At 45.4% G+C, this 25093-nt stretch overlaps 1 protein-coding gene across 3 annotated transcripts; it reads left to right on the top strand.

Annotated features, from left to right (window-relative positions):
* The first annotated feature begins 196 nt into the window (after window positions 1–196).
* Window positions 197–25042, top strand: MMS19 (MMS19 homolog, cytosolic iron-sulfur assembly component). 3 transcript variants are annotated; one of them, XM_072626591.1, is made up of 31 exons: window positions 197–533; window positions 11443–11491; window positions 12859–12959; window positions 13782–13867; window positions 14158–14232; window positions 14880–14949; window positions 15387–15515; window positions 15603–15664; window positions 16148–16234; window positions 16528–16602; window positions 16956–17033; window positions 17823–17961; window positions 18213–18367; window positions 18516–18594; window positions 18850–18975; window positions 19116–19197; window positions 19705–19802; window positions 19982–20131; window positions 20476–20625; window positions 21494–21593; window positions 21764–21866; window positions 22011–22079; window positions 22302–22428; window positions 22950–23050; window positions 23157–23213; window positions 23320–23506; window positions 23676–23758; window positions 23842–24006; window positions 24092–24151; window positions 24427–24527; window positions 24614–25042. In XM_072626591.1, the coding sequence occupies exons 1-31, from the start codon at window positions 425–427 to the stop codon at window positions 24639–24641; spliced, it is 3081 nt and encodes a 1026-aa protein (XP_072482692.1). In that variant the 5' UTR covers window positions 197–424; the 3' UTR covers window positions 24642–25042. The 3 variants fall into 3 exon arrangements, with proteins under 3 accessions (XP_072482692.1, XP_072482708.1, XP_072482698.1); XM_072626607.1 differs by having other exon boundaries at window positions 446–533; window positions 12859–12919; XM_072626597.1 differs by lacking the exons at window positions 197–533; window positions 11443–11491; window positions 12859–12959; window positions 13782–13867; window positions 14880–14949 and having other exon boundaries at window positions 14213–14232.
* The last annotated feature ends 51 nt before the right edge of the window (window positions 25043–25093 follow it).

Here is a 25093-nt window from a genome sequence, read left to right as displayed (position 1 = left end):
GGCTCCGCCCCCGACCCAGGTGAGCATGTGACCGTCGGCCCCGCCCCGCTGCCCGGGCCCAGCTCTCTCATTGGGTTCCCCCGAGGGGGGCGTCCCAGCCGGGCCCCACCCAGTCAGGTATCCGCCCGGTCTCCCCGAAAGTCTGCTTCGTTAGTCGTCTAGGGTGGTGTGCCGTCCTACCTACTCTACGAACCAGCTGAGTCCCCGGGCAGCTGACCCTTCCCCTCCGACACGGGGCCTTTTTCTCTCTCTCCCCGGGACGGTCCGGCCGGGAAGGGGGCAAACACGTGACCTAGGCAACCCTCCCTCTCCCGCTTTCTCGCCACGTGATTGGTCGGAGTGCGCATGCGCGAAGCTGCCCCGGCGCTGCCGTGGGGCTGTCTCCTCCATCTCTTACCCCTCCTCCTCTTCCCAATTTCCGATCATGGCCGCGGCCTCTGAGGAGGCGCTGGCCCCGGCGGGCGCCCTGGGTGGCCTCGTCCAGGACTTTGTGGTCGGGCAGCAGGACGGCCCGGCGGCCGAGGTGGCGGCAGGTACATCCGCGCTGCAAGCTGCGGGGAGGGAGCAGCCGCCGCCCCTGGCGCCGGCGGGCAGGGAAGGAGGCGACGGTTGGGGTGGGCCTGGGGACGGAAGCCGACTAGGGCCGAGCCGTCGGGACGGGAAAAGGGGCCACGACGGAGCAGTGCCGGGGCGGAGGAGGAGAAGGAGGTGTGGGCTCGGGAGATCCGGCGCGTGGCGTGGCGTGGGCAGGCGGGAGCAGGGAGCCACGTGGGCTCCGGAAGCTGGCTCGGGCCTTGGGTGCATGATGGAGAGGAAGAAGGGTGGTGGAAGGCGACACTAGTTCTGGGGGTCCCCGAGGGCCTCCCCGGCCCTGCCTGGGCGCTTCCCGTGGGCCCCCCTCCCTGTATCGCGCTCTTCCGCGGGGCTTTCAACCCTCCCGAAACTTTGTCTTGTCTCGTCCACGCACGTTTGCGTTCGGATTCTTGGATAGGAGGCTGAGGCAGGGCTCCTTTAGACAGAAATCTTCCTAGAGAGTTAGGCAGGGTTACAGGGCCCCCCGATCCCGTGCTAAATAGTAAATAACGTAATTTATTAATAACGAGCTTGTGGAGGGGAGGAGGTTGTCCACTAAGAGTTTTGGGTTTGACAGTTTTACCAGTCTGTAAAAAACAGCCTAACTTTCTGGAAGAAGTAGACTCCTTGGTGGAAGGGGACTGTGTCATTTTGGGGTTTAAAAGAAAACAACCCAGTACTTTGCACAGTGCCTGGCCCTCAGCATCGATTAGGCTCTTCTGTAGTATTGCCTGGCTCGTCATTGATTAGGAAAGCTGTGATCACTTCGGAGGGGGAGGCCTTAAAAGAGAGGATGTACCATTTGCTTATTTGTGACCCCTCAAATTTATGAATACTGAAAACCAGGTGTTTGACTTTTAGAGACAGAGGAACAGTGTTTGAGAAGAAATTTGGATAGGGACCAGATCATAAAATAAAATTGATAAAGGTAAATTTGGTGTACCTTGAATGATAGTGCATAGCTTTCACATTTTAATAAAACCCGTTAAATTACTAAACCCCTAAAAGTTATCCTTTTTAGCTAAACTCTGTCCAGCTAGCCCAATTGTGATTGTCCACTGCTCTAGGTACCACGTTTAACACTGTCTCTTTGTTCTAAACAAAGTTCCCTTCGTTAAATTAATCCTGGGTGGCCCTTGTCTTTAGTGTCTTTGGCAGGCTGGCTTTGTATACAGTGCTCTACATTTACTGTCTCCTTCTGGGCTTTATTCAACTGTATCACTTATCTCTGACCTTATACTATTCATTTAAACCCCTCTGAGTTTCAGTTCCCGTATATATAAAATGGGGATAATACCTCAATGTTCTAGTGAACAACTTGCTTTGAAAACTTGGGTGCTATATAAATGTAAGCTGTTATTATAATCTGTAGATATCTACTTGTTCTTTCTCCTAAATTCCTTGCACAAGTTATGAGGTGGGGTCACTATCCATGAGCTTAATCTTTTGGGGGGATATTATAAGTAAGCCAGTTAAAGAATAATATAAGAATATAATACTTATCAGGGCTGCTAGGTGGCGCAGTGGATATACTGTGTTGCACCTGAAGTCAGAAAGACTCATCTTCATTGAGTTCAAATCTGACCTTAGACACTTAATAGCTGTGTAATGCTGGGCAAGTCACTTAACCCTGTTTGCCTCAGTTACTTCATCTGTAAAATGAGCTGAAAAGTAAATGGCAAACCACTCCAATATCTGTGCCAAGAGAACCCAAAATGTCACTCACAGAGAGTCGGACGGACACAACAGAAGTGACTGGACTCAATAATTGCATTAAATTGTGAGGTTATGACAGTAAAGTTTTAGAGAAGGGGCAAAATCAACTTGGGCTTACAGACTTTTCCAGTTTAGCCACTGCACGTGATTGTGGCAGTCTGACTTGAGCCCATCCTAGTAAAATGAATGGGATTTCAGTAGTCCCAGGTGAATGAATGAAAAAGGTTTTGATAAGTTTTTACTAGCACTCTGCTAAATGCTGGAGTATATTACAAAGGTTACGATTGCTCCTGCCTTCTGGGAACTTACCTTTTTGTTTGGGAGACTGCATCCTAGAGCTGAGGATATTTCTAAGTTAGGTGAATGAACAAAAGCTTAGAGGTGATAGAGTGTAGACATTAACCTGACCTAACTCTAGAGTTGCTTTTGGTTGGGGTGAGTAGTTTAAGATAAAATTCTGTTACAATAGGGCTGGATTGTGAGGAGGAGGTCTTAAATGTATTTAGACTTTAGAAGTCTATACGAAAAGCTACCAATAAGCAAATCTCCTGACTTTTATGCTACTCCTGGTGAAGGAGGGGATGAGAATGAATACATTTTACTGAACTGGGGATGCAAAAGGCAAATAATAGTCCCTGCTTTGCAGGAGTTCACAGTCTACTGGAGAGTACACCATGTAAATAACTGAATGTAAGCAAGATCTACACCGGATAAGTTGGAGAAAATCCCAGAGGGAGGGGGAAAAGGACACAACTTGGAATTTAAATCCTGATTTTTTTATATGACCATGAGAATGTAAGCTCCTCGAGGGCAGGAACTTTTCTTTCTGTCTTTATATCCCTAGTACATTAATTGTATTGTGGTTGTTTGTGGGGGTTTTGGGCGATTTTTAATAACCCACAGCTTTTTCATTATCTTTTTAATGTTATAGAAACAAATCTTCACTAGAGTTTGAGTGAAAAAAGGTTGAGAGCTATCCTACACACCACCTCCAAATTAATCTTTTTAAAAATCTTGTTTTCATCATCTTGTGTTTGAATCTTCAGTGGTTTCCCATTGCATATAAAATAAATTTAATATAACAAATATTAGATGCTTATTGTGCTGGACACTGGTGATTCAGAAGCAAAAACAAAATGCTACTTTCAAGCAGTTTATGTTCTACTTAGGGGAGAGGAATATAACACACGTAGGTAAGTGCATTCAAAAATATTTCAAGAAAGAGCATTACAACACTAGCAACTGAAGGGGAGAGATCAGGGGAGACTTCCTGTGGGCTATGGGATATGAGCTGTGCTTTGTAGAAAGGTAGGAATTTTAATAGGCTCAGGTGAGACAGGAGGACCTTTCAGACGTGGGGGACCACTTTGCAAAGGCAGACAGGCAAGAGATGAAATGTAAGGTATAGCTAACAGTCCACTCATTTGGTTAGGATAGTATGGCATTCAAAGGCCCTCCATAGTCTGGTCCCATGTTATCTTTCTTCTTTCTCTTCCCTGAATGAGCTCTTTATTCTATCCAAACTTGTCTACTAACCATTCCCCAAGCATCTATTGGGCTTTCTGGCTTGTGTGCCTTGGCTTGTGTTATTTCTTCTACCATCTCTATCTTAGAAGATCTTACCCCATTCTTAAAGAGCCAGGTCATGGAAGTATTTGCCCTTCTATCTCCTCTCCCCCAGTTATCTTAGTCATAATGATTTTCTCCTTTCTCTGATGTCTCAAAACCATTTGTGTTCTGGACCACTCATGGGATTTATTCATCACCTTGTTTTCAGTTTATTGCTGTGCCTTATCTCTTCATATCCAGTCAGAAGCTCCTGGAAGGCAGGCATCAGTCAGGTTTTATAAGTCTTTGTATCCACATAGAGGGCAGCAGAAAACTTTGCACATCGATGTTCACAGAAAGGAAGGATTCTTACAAGGAAGAATCAGCAAATCTCCAAGACTCCTCAGTCATCCAACACAACTTTCATGTCATCCTCAGCTCCTTACTCTCACTCACATATCCTTTCAACTGCCAAAATGCTGCCATTTTTATCTTCATTTAATCCCCTTCTTTTCATTCACACAGCCACTACCCTACTTCATTCAGGTTCTCATCACCTCACCTGGACAATTGCAATAGCCCTCTTTTCTCACTCCCTTCCTCCTTCCTTCCCTCCTTTCCTTCTTCTCTTCCTTCCTCTCTCCCATGGGTCCATTCCCACCACAAGTCATTGACCTGCTCCATTTTTGATGTAAGTTGGTTCATCTACTGCAAATAGCTTGTTGGTTATCATCTGTTTTTCCCCTTCCTCTTCCTTTCCCCTCCCCCTCACAATATTGGTGCAGGCACTCAACCACTGTAGCTCAGAACTCCTAAACTCAAGCCATACCCCAGCCTCAGCCTTCCTATGTCAAGGAGATTATAGGTGAGAGCCACCACGACTAACTAGATCAGCCTTATAACTGTTCTCCCTATATCCAGTCCATGCCCCTCAGATGCCCAAGTGATATTTCTGAAGCAGTCTGACCATGTCCCTCCTTAATGATTCCAGGGCTCATTTCACACCAGGATCAGATAGAAGCTCCTCCATTTAGTATTCAGTGCTCTCCATAACATGGTCAGTTTCTACCTTTTCCAGTCTTGTTATGCTTGATTCACTTGTACACACTGTACAGTCCAAGGCAGCTGGCTCTTGCATGGCCCAACATCTCTGTCTTCTTGCATTTGCACTGGCCGTTGCCAGGTGTGAAATGCTCTCCTTCATCACTTCCATCTCTGAGGATTCCTGGCTTCATTCAGAGGCTCGGGTTCAATCACCACCTTCTGCAGGTCTTTCGTGGTTTCCTCAGCTGCCTTTCTCACTGAGATTACCTCTTCAAAGTACTTAGTTATTTACATATTGTCTCCCTCCATTAGAAAGTAAACTCTTTGAGGGCAGAAACTATTTTGACCTTTGGGGTGGGGGTGGGGGGTTCTTAGCACTTAGCACTGTACCTAGCACACAGAAAGAATTCAATAAAATTCTTGTTTACTGGCTGCCAGAGGGAGAGGCAGGAGCCACATGACTGAAAGATTTTAGCCTGGAAGGCAAGGAGAATTATAAGAAGTGAGGAAGTTGGAAAATGGAACTGGTTTGCAGATTAGAAATATAAAGAGCTTGATTTGGGGCTTGTTCAGTTTGATAATGCCCTTTTTTTTTTTCCTGATAAACTTGATTTGCTGCCATTTTAGTTTTCAGTAAGAAAACTATTAGCACTGTATTCATTTTCTTCTTGAGATTTCTTTGAGAGGACATACTATTCCTGAAAAAGAAAAAAAAGGTTGAATTAAGCAATAATAAAACAACAAGTTTTGCCCTGAGTCTCAGAGATGCTTGTAGCATCTTAAGCAGGAAAGGCAGTCCAAGATTGTGGGTGGGACCAAGCCAGAGTTGCTTGCTATTCGGTGAATTCTAGAGAGGTTACAGCTCAGTTCAGACAGAAGTCTGATTGTGCATTCTGTGTCTGTGCTCACATAAACACTGCTTTGACCCACCATCTCAGTGCCCCACTTCGGATCCCTGTGCCTTGCTACAGAGAAGTGGGATTAATAGGCAGGAATGGCCTATATTTTAAAGGGACAGTTCTGCATATGTCATGAGTCCAAGAAGGTACCAATTCATAGCTTCCTTCCTAACTTCAGGAGCCATCATTATGCCAGCCATCTTCTACTAAGCTTGGAAGGCTTAGTAGACTTCACATAGTAGACTTTGTCTTCCACTAGTATCTTTTGGTTTAAGAGCCCAAATGTTTCATTAACAAAAACTTAGATGTTTATAGAAGAGGGTGTTATTCCTCAGTTTGTATATAGATGAAGAGAACTGAAGCCTTGAAAGAGACAGTGCTGAGTCCAGCCATGAGTTCAGTGTCAGCATTGTCTCCAAAGCCAGGATTCTTGACTTTCAGGACTCTCAGACTTTTTTAACAGCTTCTTTGTGAATCTGTAGAATTGGACAAAGTTGTTGGAAGTTTAATTCTGTTTTCTCTTGAAATAATAAGATTTTAAAATAATATATTTGGAAACATTTTCTAACTTTACTGATCTGCTGCTTTCGTTCTTACCTAGGACCGTCATGGCTGGTCAGCCAAAAACAAGCATTCGTTATATATCTGGCCCTGTGCAGAGGCCATGGACATAGAAATACTAACAATGAGTAAGGCCTGAACTCATGAAGCTGACTTTCTTTTAGGGGTATGTCTATGAAACAGGAAGGCCTTACTAATGGGAGTTAAACACTGGCATTCAGGAAGACCATACTACTATCATATTTCTGAATACATATAGTCCACATTCAACGGGGATGGCATGTTGGAAGCTGGAAAAACATTTTTTATTCACAAAATTGTAGAGGCACCTGAGTCCCATTAGGCTGTCTCTTCCCCTTTGATTTTTGGAATTGTGTGAGGTTTTTCCAAAAGATAAATTCCAAATTCTCTCCCTTTCTCCCCTCCCCTCCCTTGAAACAGTAAGGAATCTGAGGTAGGTTATACATGTGCAGTCATGCAAAACATTTCCACATTTACAACATAGTCGTGTTGTAAAAGAAAACATAGACCAAAAAATGAAATTAAAAGCAATGTGCTTTGATCTGCATTCAGATTTGTCTCATTCTGACTCTGGAGGTGGACAGCATTTTTTATCATGAGTCCTTTGGAATTGTTTTGGATCATTGTATTCACAGATGGTCATTGTACGCAATCTTGCTGTTCTCCTGATATCATTTTACTTCAATTTGTATAAGTCTTTTAGGTTTTTCTAAAAGTACCCTGTTTGTCATTTCTTACAACACAATAGAATTTTATCAAAATCATATGCCACAACTTGTTTAGCCATTCCCCAGTTGATGGACTTCAAATTCTTTGCCACCATAAAAAAAGCTGCTATAAATACTTTTGTATAAGTAGTGCCTTTTACCTTTTTTTTAAATCTCTTTGGGATACAGACCTAGTAGTGATTGCTGGATCGAAGGGTTTACACAATTTTACATTGATTCATTTAGCAGGAAACTGAAGCAAAGAGATTTTAGGTGACTTTAGTAGTCACAGAGCTGCCTTGTCAGAGGCAGTAAGTGAAGCCACATCTTTCATGACTCTAGGTCCAGGATTCTTACCACTGTACCACGAAGTTTCTCTCAGGATGAATCCTAGTCCTATATTCACAGGAGGGTGACAGGGCTTGGGGCTGAATCAGATCAGTGATGTCGATATCTACCAATTGGTGTTGGTCCCCAAGCTTTCCTGTGAATAGCTGTTAATAGGAAGTTCTTCTCAGGCAGCTGTTAGAATCAATTCGTGAATGTGTGCCTTAGCAGTTTGCTAGGCTCTCTTTTCTGCTGGATAAGGACTGGAACAAAACTAGCTCCAATTCGCTTCCAAACCCCATTTCCTTTATGATGTAAAATGTAGAAATAAACATTTCTCCCCACTTATTGCTTGAGGAGATGAGGGTAGGCTTTACCTATGACTTCATTAGTTTGTCAGTACTGTTAGCTATACTAATGCTTTCTTCTGTCAATTTACCTTTCCCCCATTCTGCATCTTGCTCATTTTTTCCCTTTGGTTAGCAGGGGCAGCAGCTGGCTTGTCCACATCCTGGCACATGAAGGAGTGTGAGTGCCCGATGACTGAATTGGTGCCAGTCACGAGCTATGAATCTCAACTAGGGAATCTCTTTTTCCTCTGCCTCCTTGAACCTTACCCCATTCTACAGCCAGAGCAAGTCACATCTTAGATTAGAAACTGAATTCTGATGCTCTGAGACCTGAGGCCAGACAGGGACTCCTGTTTACAAGTCGCTATCCAAGAGAAACTGCTCCTTATTCTTTGAGGACTTTCTGTCCACCATCTCCAAACTTTTATTTCTCTCACCTTACCCAGTTTGACCATGCTGCTCAAAAATTGACTTGATTGTCTGTAGGAACAGATGAATTTGGGATCCAAAAATGTTTCTGGAACTAGAATGTGTTCAGTGTTGTTCCTTCTTGGCCCCTCTTCATCTAATGAGGAGTATAAGGGATAGACTGAGTGAGGAACCTTCATCCTCAAGGCCATGGTCTTCTTGGTCCTTGGGTGCAGCCTTTTGACTGAGTTCAGATTTTGCAGAACAAATCCTTTTATTAAGGGACTGAAGTTTGGATTGAGTCCAAGCAGGGCCACAGGTTCCCCACCCCTGCGAGATACATATACATACATACCCTCGTGAAAATATTACTTCTTACCTTCTCACTCTATTTGTTTTCCCCTTATGTTAGATTACTGCTGAAGTGATGAAGCTTCCTTCTTGAGAAGTGCTGCAGTGTCTCTTGGGGGGAAAAGACTATCAGTACAATGAGTTTATCTTAGAAGTGTGGCTTGTAGTCTATCTCTTAAATGCCTTAGTAAGAGATCCACTTTTATTAGGGGTTATTCATTTGAACATGACTAGAAGTAGAATATGTTTTTATTATCAGTAACTTATTGATATGTACTGTTTTAAAATTGATTACTTGGTGTATTTATGTATCCCATCCCCAGAACCTTTTGTTACAATTGAAGTTAATCTGGCTACTTTTAAATGAATTCATTTTTGTCTTAGACTCCCATCCTCTTACAAAAAGTGTTCTGTTACTAATTCTTTAGTGGAATCTCATCCTCCTACTGGGGGAATGAATAATTCCAGGTATTAAAAATGGGTTCTGATTTTCCATTTGTACCTGAATTTTGTGTATGTTTCAACATGTCTATTGCCCAAACTTAAAATTTAAATTTCCTGGTCTGAAAAGGTTCCAAATTTGATTTTCTAGTAATAGACATAAGGTTCAGCCAACTTTCATTATCTGACTTGGTTATTAGCAAAGTAAATTTAAAATTGTGTTAAGATCAGTTTATTGGAGTTTTTTAGCAGAGAATTTTTACTAGTGACCTGAGTGGAGAAGAGCTGTTCTGAGACCACACCCAAACCACTAGACTGTGTTGCATGTTTCCAGAGGAACTGAGGGAGACACATCTATTAATTTTATTTTGCTATTTACTTTTTCCCTTTGCGCCTTTTATCTGTCTACTTACCAAAGGAGATTGCCCTCTTTGATTTTGTCAAAATGTTATCAAAGGGGGTTTGCCTGCTCTGATTTTGTCATTCTTTCCCTTTCTCCTCCTTGATGAAGTGTTTGCCTTATCAGTTAGTGATTTATCAAAGAGACCACGCCTTTCAAGAATCAAATGGGGAAATGTAAGAAATGATTATTAATAACTAGTATCTTGGGGAGATTAAGAGACTCACCTTTTTCTAAATTCCTCATTTCAATTCTAAATTCCTCATTTTCTTGAAGAGAAATCATTATCATTATTGATAAGATTGCTTTGACTCTCCTCCATTTTGGTCCGATCCCACCCAATCTTGTGAGGAATTTAATCTAGGGTGGGAAAGCCCTCTGTGTTCTATTCTAGCTTGAGTGGAGACACATCCTTTTGTCTAGATAGCCCAAGGCTGGAGGTGGTCTGAGTGGAGATGATTTCTCTGTGCTGGGCTCCCTCTCAACCCCACTGACCACCTACTGTTTCAGAGGACCTATAAATGGTGAGCTCTTCTGCCATGATTGTCTTTGGTCTGAGAGAGATGACCAACTGACCTTCCTTTTATTAATAACCTGCTGGCTTCATAAATAAAATGATTAAATTACCCAGGAAAAAAAATTATGTCTCTTGGGGAGAAGAGACTCCTGGCAATCAGAGAACCCACTTTGCACCAATATAGTGTGTCATAGGAGATGGTGGGCCTATTTGGAAGGAGGAGTTCTGTTTTATACATAAGGGTCACAAGGTCAGGGTAACCCAATATAGTTCTTCCTAATCGACTTCATAGTCTTTTTTAGCACTGAGCGTAGTCCTCTATCTCAGTCTCTTTTTCTGACTTATCACACCCCGTAAGTATAGGTGGGCCCTCTTCTCTTTCCATTTACTTGGTAACCTCATTGGCTCCCATTGACTTAATTATCATCATCTCTATGCAGATGATTCCTAGATCTATATATCTGGCCCCAGTCTCCTGACTTCCAGTCCTGTGTCACTGACTGCTTATTAGACATTTCAGACTGGATGTCCCATAGACATCTCAAATTCAACATGTCCCAAACAAAGCTCATCCTATTTTCTCAAATCCACCCCCTTTGGAACTTCCTTGAAGTCTTTTGAGAGCACCACACTTCCAGTCTCCCAGCCTCAGCACTGTTCATTTCACCTTCACTCACTCCATATATCTAGTAGAATGCTACATCTTTCCATTTCTTCCTCTGCAGCATCTTTCAAGTATGACCCTCTCTCATGACTCATATAGCTAGCTCCCCTCTTTGGCTGTGGCCTGGAGTCTTTCACCCCTCTCTAGTCTCTCCTTCACACATCTTTGTCTAGAATAAAAGAAAAGTTTCTTTGGCATCCAGAGCTGTAAGCATGCTGTTGTGAAGCTCACAGGCCTTGTCACTCTTCCTCACACTGTTGTAGGTCCCATTTCCTGGCCTTTGCACTGGCCAGGGCTCATGCTTAGGAGGCATTCCTCCCCCACTTCTCTCTTCAAATCTTCTAGGTAATAAAGAAGAGATAAAAAGCATCCACCAAAGAGAACAGATAGTTCATTTATTCATCTGTTATGATGGCAACGTTCAGTTTCTTCATCAAAAAACAAAAGATGCAGATTTTCAAGTACTTCTTAATGTACGTAATGGAGAGTGAAAGTTCTATTTTACATACGGTCCTTTTCTTCTTTGTGTACAGAAATGTTCATATTTGCTGGTGTCTATCAAAAACTGAATAAAATTAAAAATTTACACTACAAAAAAGTCAACTCAAACATCACCTTCTATATGAAACCTTTCCTGGCACCTCCAACTCCCGATGTCTTCCCTCCCTGAACTATTTTCTTTTTATTTTGTGTTGATTGTCTTTATACCAAGACATACACACACTTTCTGCCATAAGCTCCTAGAGTTGGAGTTTTTCATTTTTTTATATTTGTATCCACAGTGCCTAGGACAGTACCTGGCACACAGTAGGTGCTTAATAAATGCTTATTGATTGATTGATGTACTTTTGGGTAAAACTATTGAGTTCAGTGACACATTTTTTTCTTCACATTTCTTTTCTTTCCCCCCTCTAGATGTGAAATCTGGTCGCTGTACTGTATTACAAGTGGTGGAAGCCCTTGGGTAAGAGACTTTGTTCTGAGATGCTTGTCTTTTTACTAGCATGATTTCCTGGATTTCTTGCTGTAAAGCTGCTCTTTCTTGTTTTGGAAATGGAGAGTTTTTTCCTATCTGTTCTGGAATATACCAGTCCCCAGCCTGCTCTCATTCAGTCCTGCTGTTGCCTCTCCTTCAAACCAACCCAGGGTATAGTGTATAAACTCTTAAGTAGGCTATATGTCATCAAGGAGAAAATACAGGCTGTGTCCTGTCAGCCTAGGAATCTGTAAGCTATGGGCCACAGGATCCAGTCTACACCCTTTAAGAGGGAACAGCTAGCAGGAATGCTTTGGGAGACATAGGTGGCCTCCCCCCATGGGCACTGGAGGTGCCAGTCAACCTGGGGCTAGTTTAGAGAGCAAAGGTGTGGGGCTCCTGTGCTGAGGCCGCAGTGGCCATCTTCTATCCCATTCCTGACCTTAAACGATAGTTTGAGGAAGAAACGAGAGCAAAAGGACAAGTCTATACATACAACCTTTTGCTGGGGAGAGAGTCTCCAAGTAATGCTTAGTAAGCCTTCTATGCCTCAGACTTCATGGGCCATATTTACTGACAATTTTGTTCAGATGCTTATTATTACAACTGGTATGTCCTTCAAAATGGATGCATTACAATGGGCAGAGGATCTCTTACAACCTCATAAGCCAGTTGCTTTTATCTTCCAAGCAAATTTCCCATGGAATTAATTGTCAGAGAATCATTTTATTATCCTCTAATCTTAATGCTAACTGAAATTTTTATTCTGACCACTTCACCATTCAAGCAAGTCCGGAGGATAATTACTCTTCACTTTGATTACATTTCTCACATGACTCAGTTTCTGCTCTGTAAGTCAGTGTTTCTGTGCCCTCAAAGAGTCCATCATCCTCTAAGTAATGTCTAGGAGTTTGGCACCTGATCAGTTCCCCAGAGTGGAAGTCCAGCACTATGTTGTACATCTCAGGTAACCCATGAGAAAGGCCAAGTCAGTGAATAATAATAAGTATTATTATTGTTATCGTTGTTATTGTAGCATCTTAATATTTCTATAGAAATTTAAGATTTGCAATATGCTTCTAGATACATTAGATGCCAAACTGGGTTTGTCTAGAAAAATACATTGTACTCAGCATCCCATTTGTTGCTACAGAGGTGCCAGATTCCTGAAGAAATCCTGTTTTGTCTTGGTGCCTGGAGCACCTCTACTCCATGGAAATGTATCCTCTTATGCCATCTTCTCTCATATGTGGCTAGGTTCTAGTCTCATGCCAAAAAATAAATGTATACTGCAGCAAAACGCCACTCATTCGGGGGCCTAAGCAGAGCCCTTCCTACCCCCATCTTCTATCCAGGTCCTGCCTGGAGAATCCAGAGCCTCGGACTCGTGGTCGAGGGATCCAGCTTCTGTCCCAGGTGCTACTTCAGTGTCATCCCTTGCTCCTAGAAAAGGAAGGTATTGCTCTCATGAATGTGGGCTTCTTCCTGGATTGTTCAGTCAGGGCTCTCTAGCTCTACTTCACCCTTCCTCATATGAGCTGAGAGAATCAAGTTATCCCAGAAGGATATGACTGTCAACTCTTAGTCTCCATTCCTCACTACATGGTAGTGTATCACTACATGGTAGTGTATCACTACTTGGCAGAGTATCTGAGTTGAGAATCTGAACATATGGAATCCAGTTATAGCTGTTCTTATGAATCTCGGTGTGGCCTCAGTGGAGGTAGGCACCCTAGTGAATTGGAAAGGATGCTGGATTTGCAGTCACAAGACTCCACCTGGGTGACCTTGGGCCAATCACCAGCCTCTCTGAGCTTCAGCTTCTTCATCTGTGGAATGAAGGGATTGGAGAATAATCTCTAAGTCTCTTTCCAGTCATTTCCCATGTTTCAAGTCCTTTCCCTGTGGAATGGGGAGAATAGCCGTTTCCCTTGATTATCTCTGTGGGATGGAAAAGTAGATTAATGAAGTGTCTAAAGGGTTTGAGATCCATAAAAAGAAAACAGTTCCCACAGTTTTGCTCTCCAGGAAAGAACCCTTTGAGTTATGCCACCAAATGGGAGACAATTGTGGGAGAAATGAGACAAGGGAATCAGTTCTAGCCTTTCCCCTGATGAAGTCACAATAATGGGGCAGAAGGAGGGCCTTTGGGGGAAGCATTTCTTGAGACAGAGTAAAAGAGCAGCCATAACTTAGTGACTGTCCTACCAATGGGGGTGGAGGAGCTGGCTGTGTTCCTTGAGCAGGTGCCCACTGATGCTGGCTCTGCTTTGTGTAGTGGTACACCTGACCCTGTTCTATGAGAATCAACTGAAAGACCATCACCTGGTGATCCCATCTGTCCTGCAGGGTCTGCGAGCGCTGGTAAGTTCCCTTCCAAAACAGCAGCACCCCTTATGCTTCTCAGAATACAACCCGAGAACCAGACAGACATGAAAGTTAGGGTTAGGTTGACAGCAGCTGAGTCTGCTCTGAATATACCGACCAAGGTCAGGGCTGATGGTGGAGCTGGTTTTCTTATCTCCCTTTGCATGTTAGATCAGTACCAGGTGCTGTACCATTCTCTTGCTAATGAAGCCTTGTCCAGGGTTCTCAGCCTGGAGACAAGGCCTGAGGGGTACATAAGGTATGTATGTGTCCTCTTTCCCCTATAGAGTATGTGTGATGTGCTCCCTCCAGGCTTGGCTGTCTCTGTGCTCAAGGCCATTTTCCAGGAAGTGCATGTCCAGGTGAGTGCCACGCAGTATCTCGTCTCTTTATCCTCTCCCTCTGTCACCCTCAAGGACCTCTAAGACCACACCAGAGCTCTCTAGACTGGGAGGGCAGCCCGGTGGCACAGGAGGGAGAGTGCTCTGAGGAAGACCTAAGTTCAGATTGGGCCTTTGGGGCAAGTCATTTAACCTTTGTCAGTCTCAGTTTCTTCATCTGTAAAACGGTAGCGGGGGGGGGAAATAATAATAGCACCTACTTCACAGGGTCTTTGTGAGGATCCGGTAAAATGTAAAATGCTTTACAAACCATAAAATGCTATGTAAATGCTAGCTATTATTTTTATAAAGTTTTAAGCTCTAGAATCAGTGCATATGGGCATTCCATCCTTTCATGCAAGCATATATGTGCCCAGGTATTTCTGTCTAGTGGACTATCCTTTGCCTGTTTGTGCCTAAAAAGTGGGTTGGGACCAAGTGGAGGGAGGTACAACTTGTTCTGTTGCTGGACCTAATACCTAGATCCTTTCACTGAAACTGATAAGGGATTGGCCTGGCCACTGGAGTAAGGTCTGTTTGGAAGCCCTGGGGTTGGAAGAGGGCTGTGCTGACTGCTCACTAATTCACTTTCCTATTCACCATCCACTTGCCCACCTCCCCACTCCCAGTCTCTGACACAGATGGATCGACACACAGTCTACAGCATCATTACCAATTTCATGCGTACCCGAGAAGAAGGTGAGAGGCAGCACTGCCTGGGAAGGCAGGGAGGCAGCCGCCACATCTCACTTTCTCCTTTGCTCACTACCACGTCTTTCCTGATCTTACCCACTCGCATCAGACTCAGCAAGAGAATGAAATATGCACCAGTAGGCAATATGAAAATCAAAGTCAAGACAGGAGAGATTGGGCTCTTGTGGGGGACTTGAAGGGTCTGTGTGAGCCACTTTGCATCAAGTAAAAAGGAGGGTTTATTTGTGTTTACATCTTCAAAACTCCCACACAAACCGGTGTTGGACTCCTACTTTTTTAGCACTGGGTATCTTACTTTGAGATAGAAAAGTAAAAGATGCACTTTGGGAGATAAAGATAAACAAAAGTGAATGTACAACAGGAGAAAGCCTACAATTCTGTGTCATAGGAAACAGTGTTGACTTTGTTCATTCCCTTCTCAGAGCTGAAGGGCCTGGGAGCCGATTTTACCTTTGGCTTCATCCAGGTAATGGATGGGGAGAAAGATCCTCGAAATCTTTTGGTAGCCTTCCGAATTGTCTATGACCTCATCTCAAAGGACTATAGCTTAGGTAAGGTCTTAAACTGTTAAGTCGGGTTAAGGCCAAAGGATGAAGAAGATTGTAAAGGAGCCTAATCCTCTGTGTTTATCCCCTTAGGGCCCTTTGTAGAGGAACTCTTTGAGGTGACCTCCTGTTACTTTCCTGTTGATTTCACTCCAGTGAGTATCTTCTTAAAGGGAACTGTAGGAACATTTGAGACTGAAGGCAATTTTGATTTAATAAGTGTTTAAACTTGTGCTTAGTGCTATGGGGGTGGGACATGGGAGATGGTATGAAGTGAGTATGTAGATAGGGATGTAGATGGGCTCCAAGAGGGACTTTGGTCTCCCCCAGACCCTACATACTGGAGAGAAGTATTTTATGCTAGCAACAGCAGAGCCCTTGTATCACTTATTTTAAATTCATTATTTATTTTAAAAAAAGAAAGAAAAAGCCTCAATAGGTCTGGATGTGGTGAGAGCTAATAGTTCTGAAGATCCTTAAGGGATCAGGGAAAGAAGACCATATTCTATGTGCTGGTACCTTAGATCCTGAGATAAGTCCTGGGTTTCCCCAAGGCGGGCTGGAGACTTTGAAGCTCAGGGTTGTGTTTGACTGAGAGGAGGAGCTGTACAGGCTCACTGCCTTTCTGATTCCTTCAGCCACCTAATGACCCCCATGGTATCCAGAGAGAAGATCTCATCTTGAGCCTTCGTGCTGTTCTGGCTTCTACACCACGATTTGCTGAGGTGAGTTGAGCCCAAGCTCAATGGGACCTAGCTAAGTAGCCCTCATGCTTGTCTCTGGTTGGCTCATTTTTTTAAGCTGTAAAATGATTTCTCATGATACGGAAGAGTAAGACCCATAGAGCATAGGAGAGAGGAAGGTCCTCATCTATTCTAAGAAAGTTACTAACATTGTACAAGTGCCCTGAACCTATCACAGTGACATTTCTTCTGCAATTTTCAAAATATTAGCCCTACATGGGAGTTTTTTGGGGGACCTGTAACCCAATGCAGCCCTTCTGACCCTTTTCCTGTAGTTCCTGCTGCCGCTGCTGATAGAGAAAGTAGACTCTGAGATGCTCAGTGCCAAGCTGGACTCCTTGCAGACACTGGTAAGGCAATGCTTCTGCTGCTGGTATCTTCCTGCCCTTTGGAAGTCATGAGTGAGAATATCAAAGAGTGGGGATAGTGCTTAGTCTTCAGTGAAGATATTAGATGAGTACCTGAGAAAGCAGGGGGATATTTCAGTGGGCTTTAGGAAGCATCGTCCTTTTCTGTACCCAGCTTATTTGGGTGGGCAGGTGTAGATCTGAGCTAATACAGGACATAAGGGATGAAAGGGAAGGCGACAGGGCCCTCTAGCAGGTGAGCTCTAATTTATAGGTGAGGAAGCTCTAGATTTTTTTGTTAAGAATTCAAGACTGGGTGATACACCTGGATCACATTTTTGTGCTGTTGAACATAGAATGCCTGCTGTGCTGTGTATGGGCAGAAGGAGCTGAAGGACTTCCTACCTAGCCTGTGGGCTTCCATCCGTAGAGAGGTAAGTGTTTCCCAGGGAAGGGTAAGGGGAGACTTCCGCTAAACAAGGACAATCACAAGCAGTAATGATGGGTCTCAAGCATGAGGGCTAGGACTGGATCAGTCGGAAGAAAACTTATACTTTGTCTTTCCCTTCTGCTGCTTTGGGTCAAGGCCACACACCAGCCCTTGCAGCAAGTGGATGGGTATCCAATGAGCCACTGGGGAGCCTCTGGTTTGATTGAGCTGCCAATCCTTAATTAAGGCTCTTGCTCCCCATCTCTGCTGTACTTAGAAGAGGTCACCCAACTAGTAGGAACAAGCAGAGCTAGGAAGAAAAAAGCCTTGATGTAGGGGGGTTCCTAGAGAGCTATAGTTCCAAATCTTTCCCAACTGGACTTTTGTACCCATTGGGCCATTGGATGAAAACATTGCTGAATTTGGAGTCAGGGATCTGAGTCCAAATCTTGACTCTTCTACTTATTGTGTAATCGTGGTCAAGTCATTTCACCTCTGGGCCTCATGTAAAATGTCAGATTAGCTACCCTTTTCAGTTCCAGGATTGGTGAAGCATTTGCACTTACTAAATATTAGGGCATGTGTGCTGAATTGATCTGAAAGGGGTGCAAACCAGCCACTGGTGGGTGTAAGAATGTGTTTGATGGTGAAGATACCACAATGGAATTCTTTTGGAGACGATTTCAATTTGTGTTGCTCCAGGGTTCCCAAATCCTTCAAGAAGGGAAATATGTTGGGTGGGATGTGTCTGGTTCGGGTGCTTTTAGCAGCTGTGGGACCCCTTTCCTGACAGGTATTCCAGACATCCAGCGAGCGGGTCGAGGCCGAAGGATTGGCCGCCTTGCACTCCTTGTCTACATGTTTGTCTAGATCTGTATTGGAGGCTGATGCAGAGGATCTCCTTGACTCCTTCCTCGGCAGTATCCTAGAGGGTAACTGGTCCTGGGGTCAGAAGGGCCCTTAAGAAGGAAGGGCAGCTGGGGTGATAGAACTGAAGTTCCTTGAGGCAGGGGCAATGGATCTTCCACCGGTAGCCTTCCCATACTTAAGGCTGGAAACTGCCTTGGGAAAAACTGTCAGCTGATATCCACTGAACCACTTACCATCAGCCAGTATTGAAGGTTAAGGGGAGCAGGGAAATCATGTAGCCTGCTAGCCCCCTTGTGATTTGCTATCTCTGCAGACTGCAGGCACCACCTGTGTGAACCTGACATGAAGCTGGTATGGCCTAGTGCCAAGTTGCTGCAGGCAGCTGCAGGTGCTTCCCCTCGAGCCTGTGACCGCATCACCAGCACTGTGATACCCTTGCTTCTGGAACAGTTCAATAGGCATGGCCAGGTAAGGGAATCGGATGGGAACCCTAGTGAGGAAAGAGGGGTTATTCTCTTGCCTGAAAGGCAAACAGGCTCTGCACAGCAGATAGTTTAAAGACCTTTTGGATCCTTATAAATAACCTTTGACTTCAGTTTCCTTTATTACTTTGTAGAGCAGCCAGAGGCGGACAATTCTAGAGATGCTTCTGGGTTTCTTAAAGCTACAGCAAAAGTGGGGAAATGAGGACAAAGGTGAGATCACTCCTTAACCCATAGTATTGCCCTGGGGACTAGATGCAGGGGAGAACATTTAACCTTGCCAGGGGGAAATGTTTTTATTCCATTTAGTTTCCTGGTTTCCCAGTCATTTTCCCCACACCTCCAGTTAAGATGAGCTGCCATTAAAGTTGTAGTATCCAAAATCAGTAGGTTGTGAGGTCCAAGGCCTTTGCCTCAGTTGTTGGTTTTTTCTGCCAAACTCTAATGTCTTTGGTTCTCTTTCCACAGATGAAATACCTCTGAGTGGCTTCAAGACTCCCCTGTGCTCACTAGTGTCCTTGGCTCTGACAGACTCCAGTACACAACTCCAGCTTGTTGGCATCCGTGCTCTCACAGTCTTGGGTGCCCAGCCAGGTACATCTCAAGGGAATGAGGAGGGACTGGGGGGAGGGGTCCATCAGTGCTGACCATAGCTCTAGTTACTCCAGATATTTGTTGATTTCCTTTGACGGACTACAAGGAGTAAAATGTGAGGGTCCCTCTTCTGATTGTAGGACTGCTGTCTACTGAGGACCTGGAATTGGCAGCTGATCATCTCTATAGGCTGAGCTTCCTGAAGGAGGATTCCCAGAGTTGGTAAGAAACTGGAGGGAGGGCCAGTCTTCACAGGAAGTTCTCCCACCTGCCCTCAGATGGAAGCCTTGGTTCTCCTTGGCTCTTTTCTCCATTATCCTTGAAATCAAAGCCTAACATTGGCCCTGGCTACATAAATTTTTCCCAGTTTATGGGAATGGAACTTGTGATCTCTTAAGTCAGAGGTCGAATAGTCCAGTCCCAACAGATGACTTCATACTGTCCCCGTGTGTGTTACTTTCTCTGGACTTGACAGTGGCCCTGGAGAGAGGCGAAACTGAACAGATTATGGGTAGGAGGCTGTAGCTTGTGCCAGCATGTGCTAGGTCTTCTAGCCTCATGGTTCATCCCCAGCTTCCAGAGCTTAGCTAGAGAAGCCCAACATTGAAGATCCTGCTGAATGAGTGTCCTCAGAGGGGACAGAGGTGCCCTCTTGCTGGCCCAGCAGCAGATGGGTTGCTCCTTATTGCCAAGCCTCGGCTGATGTTCCTCTTTCTGTGCCCCTGGCAGTTTGGCAGCAATGGAAGCATCAGGGACGCTGGCCACCCTCTACCCTGCAGTCTTCATTAGCCACCTGGTTCCCCGGCTTGCAGAACAGCTCCATACAGGTGTGTGGTCCACAGGTCCCTGTGCCAGGGCTGGGAAGGGGGCAGGAAAATAGAAAGAGGAATCTTGGGAACTGTCAGGCTTATAACAGTGGAAAGTCTTGTCTTTCTGCTCCATCTCCAAGCCCAGAAGGATATCCATTGAGGCAGTGACACCTTGTCCCATGGGTTGCTGTTTCCAGGTGACACAGAGTTGGCCAGCGGGGAAGGACCTTCATACCAAGCCAGACGCTTGCGTTGTCTGCAGGCCCTGTCAGCTGTCTCTACACATCCCAGTATTGTCAGGGAGACTCTTCCTGTGTTGTTGCAGCACCTCCGTCGGGTGCACCGAGGTAACTGACAGGAGCAGTGAAGGCAGGTATGGGTGGGGCTCTGGAGAGACAGGTACAGAAACTGTCCTCAGATGTGAGATGGGGGCAGGGGGAAGTGCCTGCCACATGGGGCTCACCATCTCTAGGACTCAGTTTCTGTCTGCTGTATGTTTTGTCTTTGGAAATATCCAACTCAATAATGATAGCAGGATGAGAAAGTATAGAAAAGAAATCCTTTAAATTATTCTTAGAGGAACAAGAACATTTACTCTTGATAAATTGAAAATGTTCATGGTTTTCCCTACGGAAGGCAGCTTTCGAAAGTCTAAGCAAAGAATGAACCTTGATGTTTTCTTTCTTCACAGGGAATAATGAGTCTAGTGAAGTCATTGCTGTTTGCAGGAGTCTCCACCTGGTAGCTGGGCAGTGCCAGCACGAGTCTGAGAGTTGCTGGTACTTCCACCAAACAGCTGTACCTTGTCTGCTTGCCCTGGCTGTCCAGGCCTCCATGCCAGGTAACCTGACTTTCCTTCCCCCCCCCCCCCCCCCCCCCCCCCCCCCCGTCTCTGTGGCACCGACCTAGCACTGCCCCCCTCAGGGGAGAGCCAGTAATGCAACCTCTTCATGACCCAGAGGGCTGAAGTAATTTGCCCAGATCACCCAGAGAGTAAAAGGTAGTGTTGAACTGAGTCAGTCATCTCCCTAGGATCATAGTTAGCAGTTAGGCTTCAGGTGTGATTAGTGCCATCAGTGTGCAAAGGGCTGCAGTGATTTTTCCTTAGAAACTTACCAGATTTTCTTCCTCTATTTCCGATTTTTTAGAGGAGTGGTATCACACAGACTGCTGGCAGAGCAGGCCCAAGTCAGATGAAAACGTAGTTGGGAAATATCAAACAAAATGAATATGTATACAGTAGACCATAGAGATAAGGCTGCTTTGTGGTTTGCTGAGGTAGGGGCCCCAATGAGCTCAAAAACCTGTGGCTTGTGCCCATTAACAACTATTACTTCCCTTTAATAGGCTTTATTTGCCAATCTGTAACTGAGAAGGTGAGACCAGATCATCTCAGAGGCTCATTCTAGGCCTAGTGGCATATTCTTAGTCATGACAGTATAACTGATGGCAGTTTTTTCCTTCATCTTTACTTCAGGGGCTGTATATGAAACTGGACAGCTGCTTATGGACCTAGAAAGTCAGAAAACCTGGCTTAATTTAATCTTTTCCTTGTGGCTCCAGGATTATAGTACTAGGTGGGAGTGTAGAAGGGGAAAAACCCCAAGTGTAGCTGGAATCTTGGCCTAAAGTTACCACTCTGGATGTTACCTATGTCATCTGCATCCTTGAGTCCTGTGGCGTTTTCTAACACAGTGCTGCTATTGCAGAAAAGGGCCTCCCCAACCTTGGGAAACTGCTGTTGGAAGAGGAGGTCTTAGCCGCCATGGTCTCAGTCATCAGCACAGCCAGCACCCACCTAAGTCCTGAGTGAGTGTGATAAGGGAATGTCACATGTGGGAGAAGACTTTGCCCTTTAGCCTGGCCTTCTTTCCAAACTTGAATCTCTGTAGGCCAGTCATCTTGGGGAGGCATGTTAGGGGAGAAGATGCTTGGGATTCCCTGGCTCAGTTAAACTAGGCACTGCCTTCTGTCCCCAGGCTGGCTGCTCAAAGTGTCGCCCTTATCGTGCCCCTTTTCCTGGAGGGCAACGTATCCTTTCTTTCTGAAAACAGCTTCCCCAGCAAGTTCCTCCCATTCCAGGTAAGAGACTAATAGAACATGGGAAAGGACTCCATGCTGTGGGGTGTGCTTTCTGAGCTAATCTAGGATGGCTGAAGGAAATTCAGCACTGGGGGTCGTGGTGCTTTGCAGTGTGAAGACGGTGCATCTCTCCTTCCTTTATAGAGTAGCTCTTCAGAACAGAAGCGGCTGGTCGCACTTCTCATGGCTTTTGTTTGTTCTCTACCCAGGAATGTAAGTGAATAGGATCTTGGGGGTAGAGGACTTGGCCCTGACCTGGGAAGTAGGGCCCACAGTGACCTTGGGGTTGAAATGTTACTGTAGTTGAAAGTGGTCCAGAATCCTTGTCTTCCCTAATCCTCCTACTCATCCTGGCCCCTGTAGCCATTCCTTGCTAAGCGTTTCTTGGCATTCATGTGCTTCCTGGGCCTGTCCCATGACCTGGACTCTCTGCAGGTGGAGATCCCTCAGCTGGACAGGCTAATGCAGGAGCTGCTGACCCTGAGCTGCCACCATGATGAGCTCTTCTCCTGCACTGCTGCTGCCAAGTGCTTCGCAGGGCTACTCAACAAACACCCAGCAGGTACTAGGGGCCAGGCAAGGTGACGCAGATTTTCAGTCTTCACCCTTTAAGTCTCTTCTAGTTGTTACTGTAGGAGAGGACTCTTAGCACTTTTTTGGTCATGGACCACTGTGGCAGAGTGGTAGAGCTTTTGGACCCCACCTCAGAAGAATGTTTTTAAATGCCAAAAACAAAAATACCTGAGATTACAAAGAAAACCAAGTATATTGAAATAAAAGTGTAATTTTTTCCCTTATCCAAGTTTACATACCCCATGTGTTTCCCCACACATACACATACCCCCCAAATCTCCCACCTTTAAAATCTTAACTATCCATACACCCTTTAGACTCCAGGTTAAGAACTAGTTCATTTAGGAGTTAGCCTGGGTCACACTGGAGCCTCAGCCATCTGGCCTTGGGCAGCAGTGCTGTATGCTGACAACTTAGGGGTGGGATTTGTATAAAAGAATCCATATCCCCATTGGAGTTGGTTAGGGGGTAAGATGGCCACACACTTCAGTGTTCCCACCTCCTTTCTAGGACAGCAGCTAGATGAATTCCTGCAGAAGGCTATGGAGAAAGTGGAGGCTGGCCTGAGGCCAGGGCCCTACCGAACTCAGGCCTTCACACTGCTCCTTTGGGTAAGGGAAGAGAGTGGCTGGGGTGGGGGGAGCCAGATTGTACACTCCAGTCTGATGTGGACTGTGGAGCAGGGCTTTCCATTTGGGGAATCTCTCTAATTCACAGGTGACAAAGGCCTTAGTGCTCAGATACCACCCTCTCAGTTCCTGCCTCACAGAGCAGGTAAGAACTTTCAAGGGGATAAAGCCCTGAGAAAGGTCCTCTGCTTGGATGGCCCAGATTTACAACCTTCCTTCCTGACTATTGACTCACACTTTGGTTTCTCTAGCTGATGAGCCTTTTAAGTGATGCAGAATTGGGCCCCGCAGCCGCTGATGGCTTCTCCCTGCTGATGGCTGATTGCCCAGATGTGCTGCATCGCGCTGGCCATGCGGAAATACGCATCATGTTCCGCCAGCGCTTCTTCACCGATAGCGTGCCCGCCCTGGTCCAGGGTTTCCACGCTGCTCACCAAAGTAAGTCCTTTTTTTTTCCTCTTGCTGGTCAGGTTCTGTTGCACTGGACCCTTGCCTTGCCTTGCTTTTTTATCCTGATTTTTTATTCCCTGGCCTTTTTTGAGTTTGTGCCTCTTGGAATAGGTTAATCTTATTTAAGAATTCCCAAGCATTCTTACCTTTCTCGTAGATGTGAAGCCAAACTACCTGAAGGGTTTGTCTCATGTACTCAACAGCCTGCCGAAATCTGTACTTTTGCCAGAGTTACCAACAGTGAGTCACTGGCCTTTCTAAGATGGAGGGCAGAAAAGGGGTGCTGGTCTGGGTCCCCTCTGACTGTTCCTGTTGTCCTTTAGTTACTCTCCTTGTTGCTCGAGGCTTTATCCTGCACAGATTGTGTGGTACAGCTCTCCACCCTCAGCTGCCTTCAGCCTCTTCTGCTAGATGCCCCACAGGTCATGAGCCTTCACGTTGACACCCTTGTTACCAAGTTCCTAAACCTCAGTTGTAGCCCTTCCATGGTGAGTATGTTCCCAGTGGTTTTTTAGCTGAGAACCCTCTTCTTCCTGCTTTATCATTCCCCATTTCTCCTTGTGTTTGTTCCAGGCTGTTCGGATTGCTGCATTACAGTGCATACATGCACTCACCAGGTTGCCAACTCCTGTGGTAAGGGTCTATAAGTCCCATTTCAAAGGGGAGGACAAACAGTGGACATGGGTCACTGATGATTTGGAAAAATGGAACCCCATACTTGGCAATGCTGAGTACTTACCAGAGCAGGGTTCCCCCTACCAACCTTAAAAAAGCAACAGAATTTATCCTTACCTTCCTAGCAAACCAGTTCTGCAGCCCCAACACGTGAAAAATAAGAGAATTCCTTCCTTATTCAAATCTGCTCCTAAGAGGGTTAGACCCTAGGTGACAGGCATTTGTCCTTCCAGCTGCTGCCCTACAAAATGCAAGTGATCCGGGCCTTGGCTAAGCCACTGGATGACAAGAAGAGGCTGGTGCGCAGAGAAGCAGTGACTGCCAGAGGGGCATGGTGAGTGTCTGGGGAATGGGAGACTTTGGGGCTAAGTGGTTCTACGCTAATGCCTCAATGCCATCTCCTGTTTTCACACCCCACAGGTTCCTCCTGGGGAGCCCAGGCAGCTGAGGCTTGTCAGGCCTTGCACCTGACAACACTGACAATCTAATCCAGAGTCACTGACCTATCAAGGCGTCTTCCTACTGAATGGGCCCTGGTCCAGGAAGGAGACCATTGGCCCCCTCCCCACTGTGGGTTCAGCCTGTGCTGCATGGCTTTACAAGGAACACAGTATTCCTCATTGCTAATGGATATTGTGAAGTGACTGTGTGGGGCCATGGGAGTGTTTTGGCAAGAAGAGACCCTGCCTGGGTAGAGGCCACAGAGTGAAGAAGGCAAAGTTGTGCAAGGGTAAAGGAGACTTCTGGGTACCCTACTGAGGAACAAATGTGAGTGGTTGGCCCTAAGGGCTACAGAGACTTTGTATGTTGTGTGTGTGCCTGCTAGAGAATAAAGACAACTTTTGGGTATGTGGCCAGTACAGAAAACTCACCACCCCCAGCCCAGGAGCTCCAAGTCCA

Source organism: Notamacropus eugenii, chromosome 1 (assembly GCF_028372415.1).
Source record: "Notamacropus eugenii isolate mMacEug1 chromosome 1, mMacEug1.pri_v2, whole genome shotgun sequence".
Taxonomy (NCBI): Eukaryota; Metazoa; Chordata; class Mammalia; order Diprotodontia; family Macropodidae; genus Notamacropus; species Notamacropus eugenii.
Note: the sequence above shows the minus strand (reverse complement) of the source record. Positions and strands in the feature narration are given on the sequence as shown.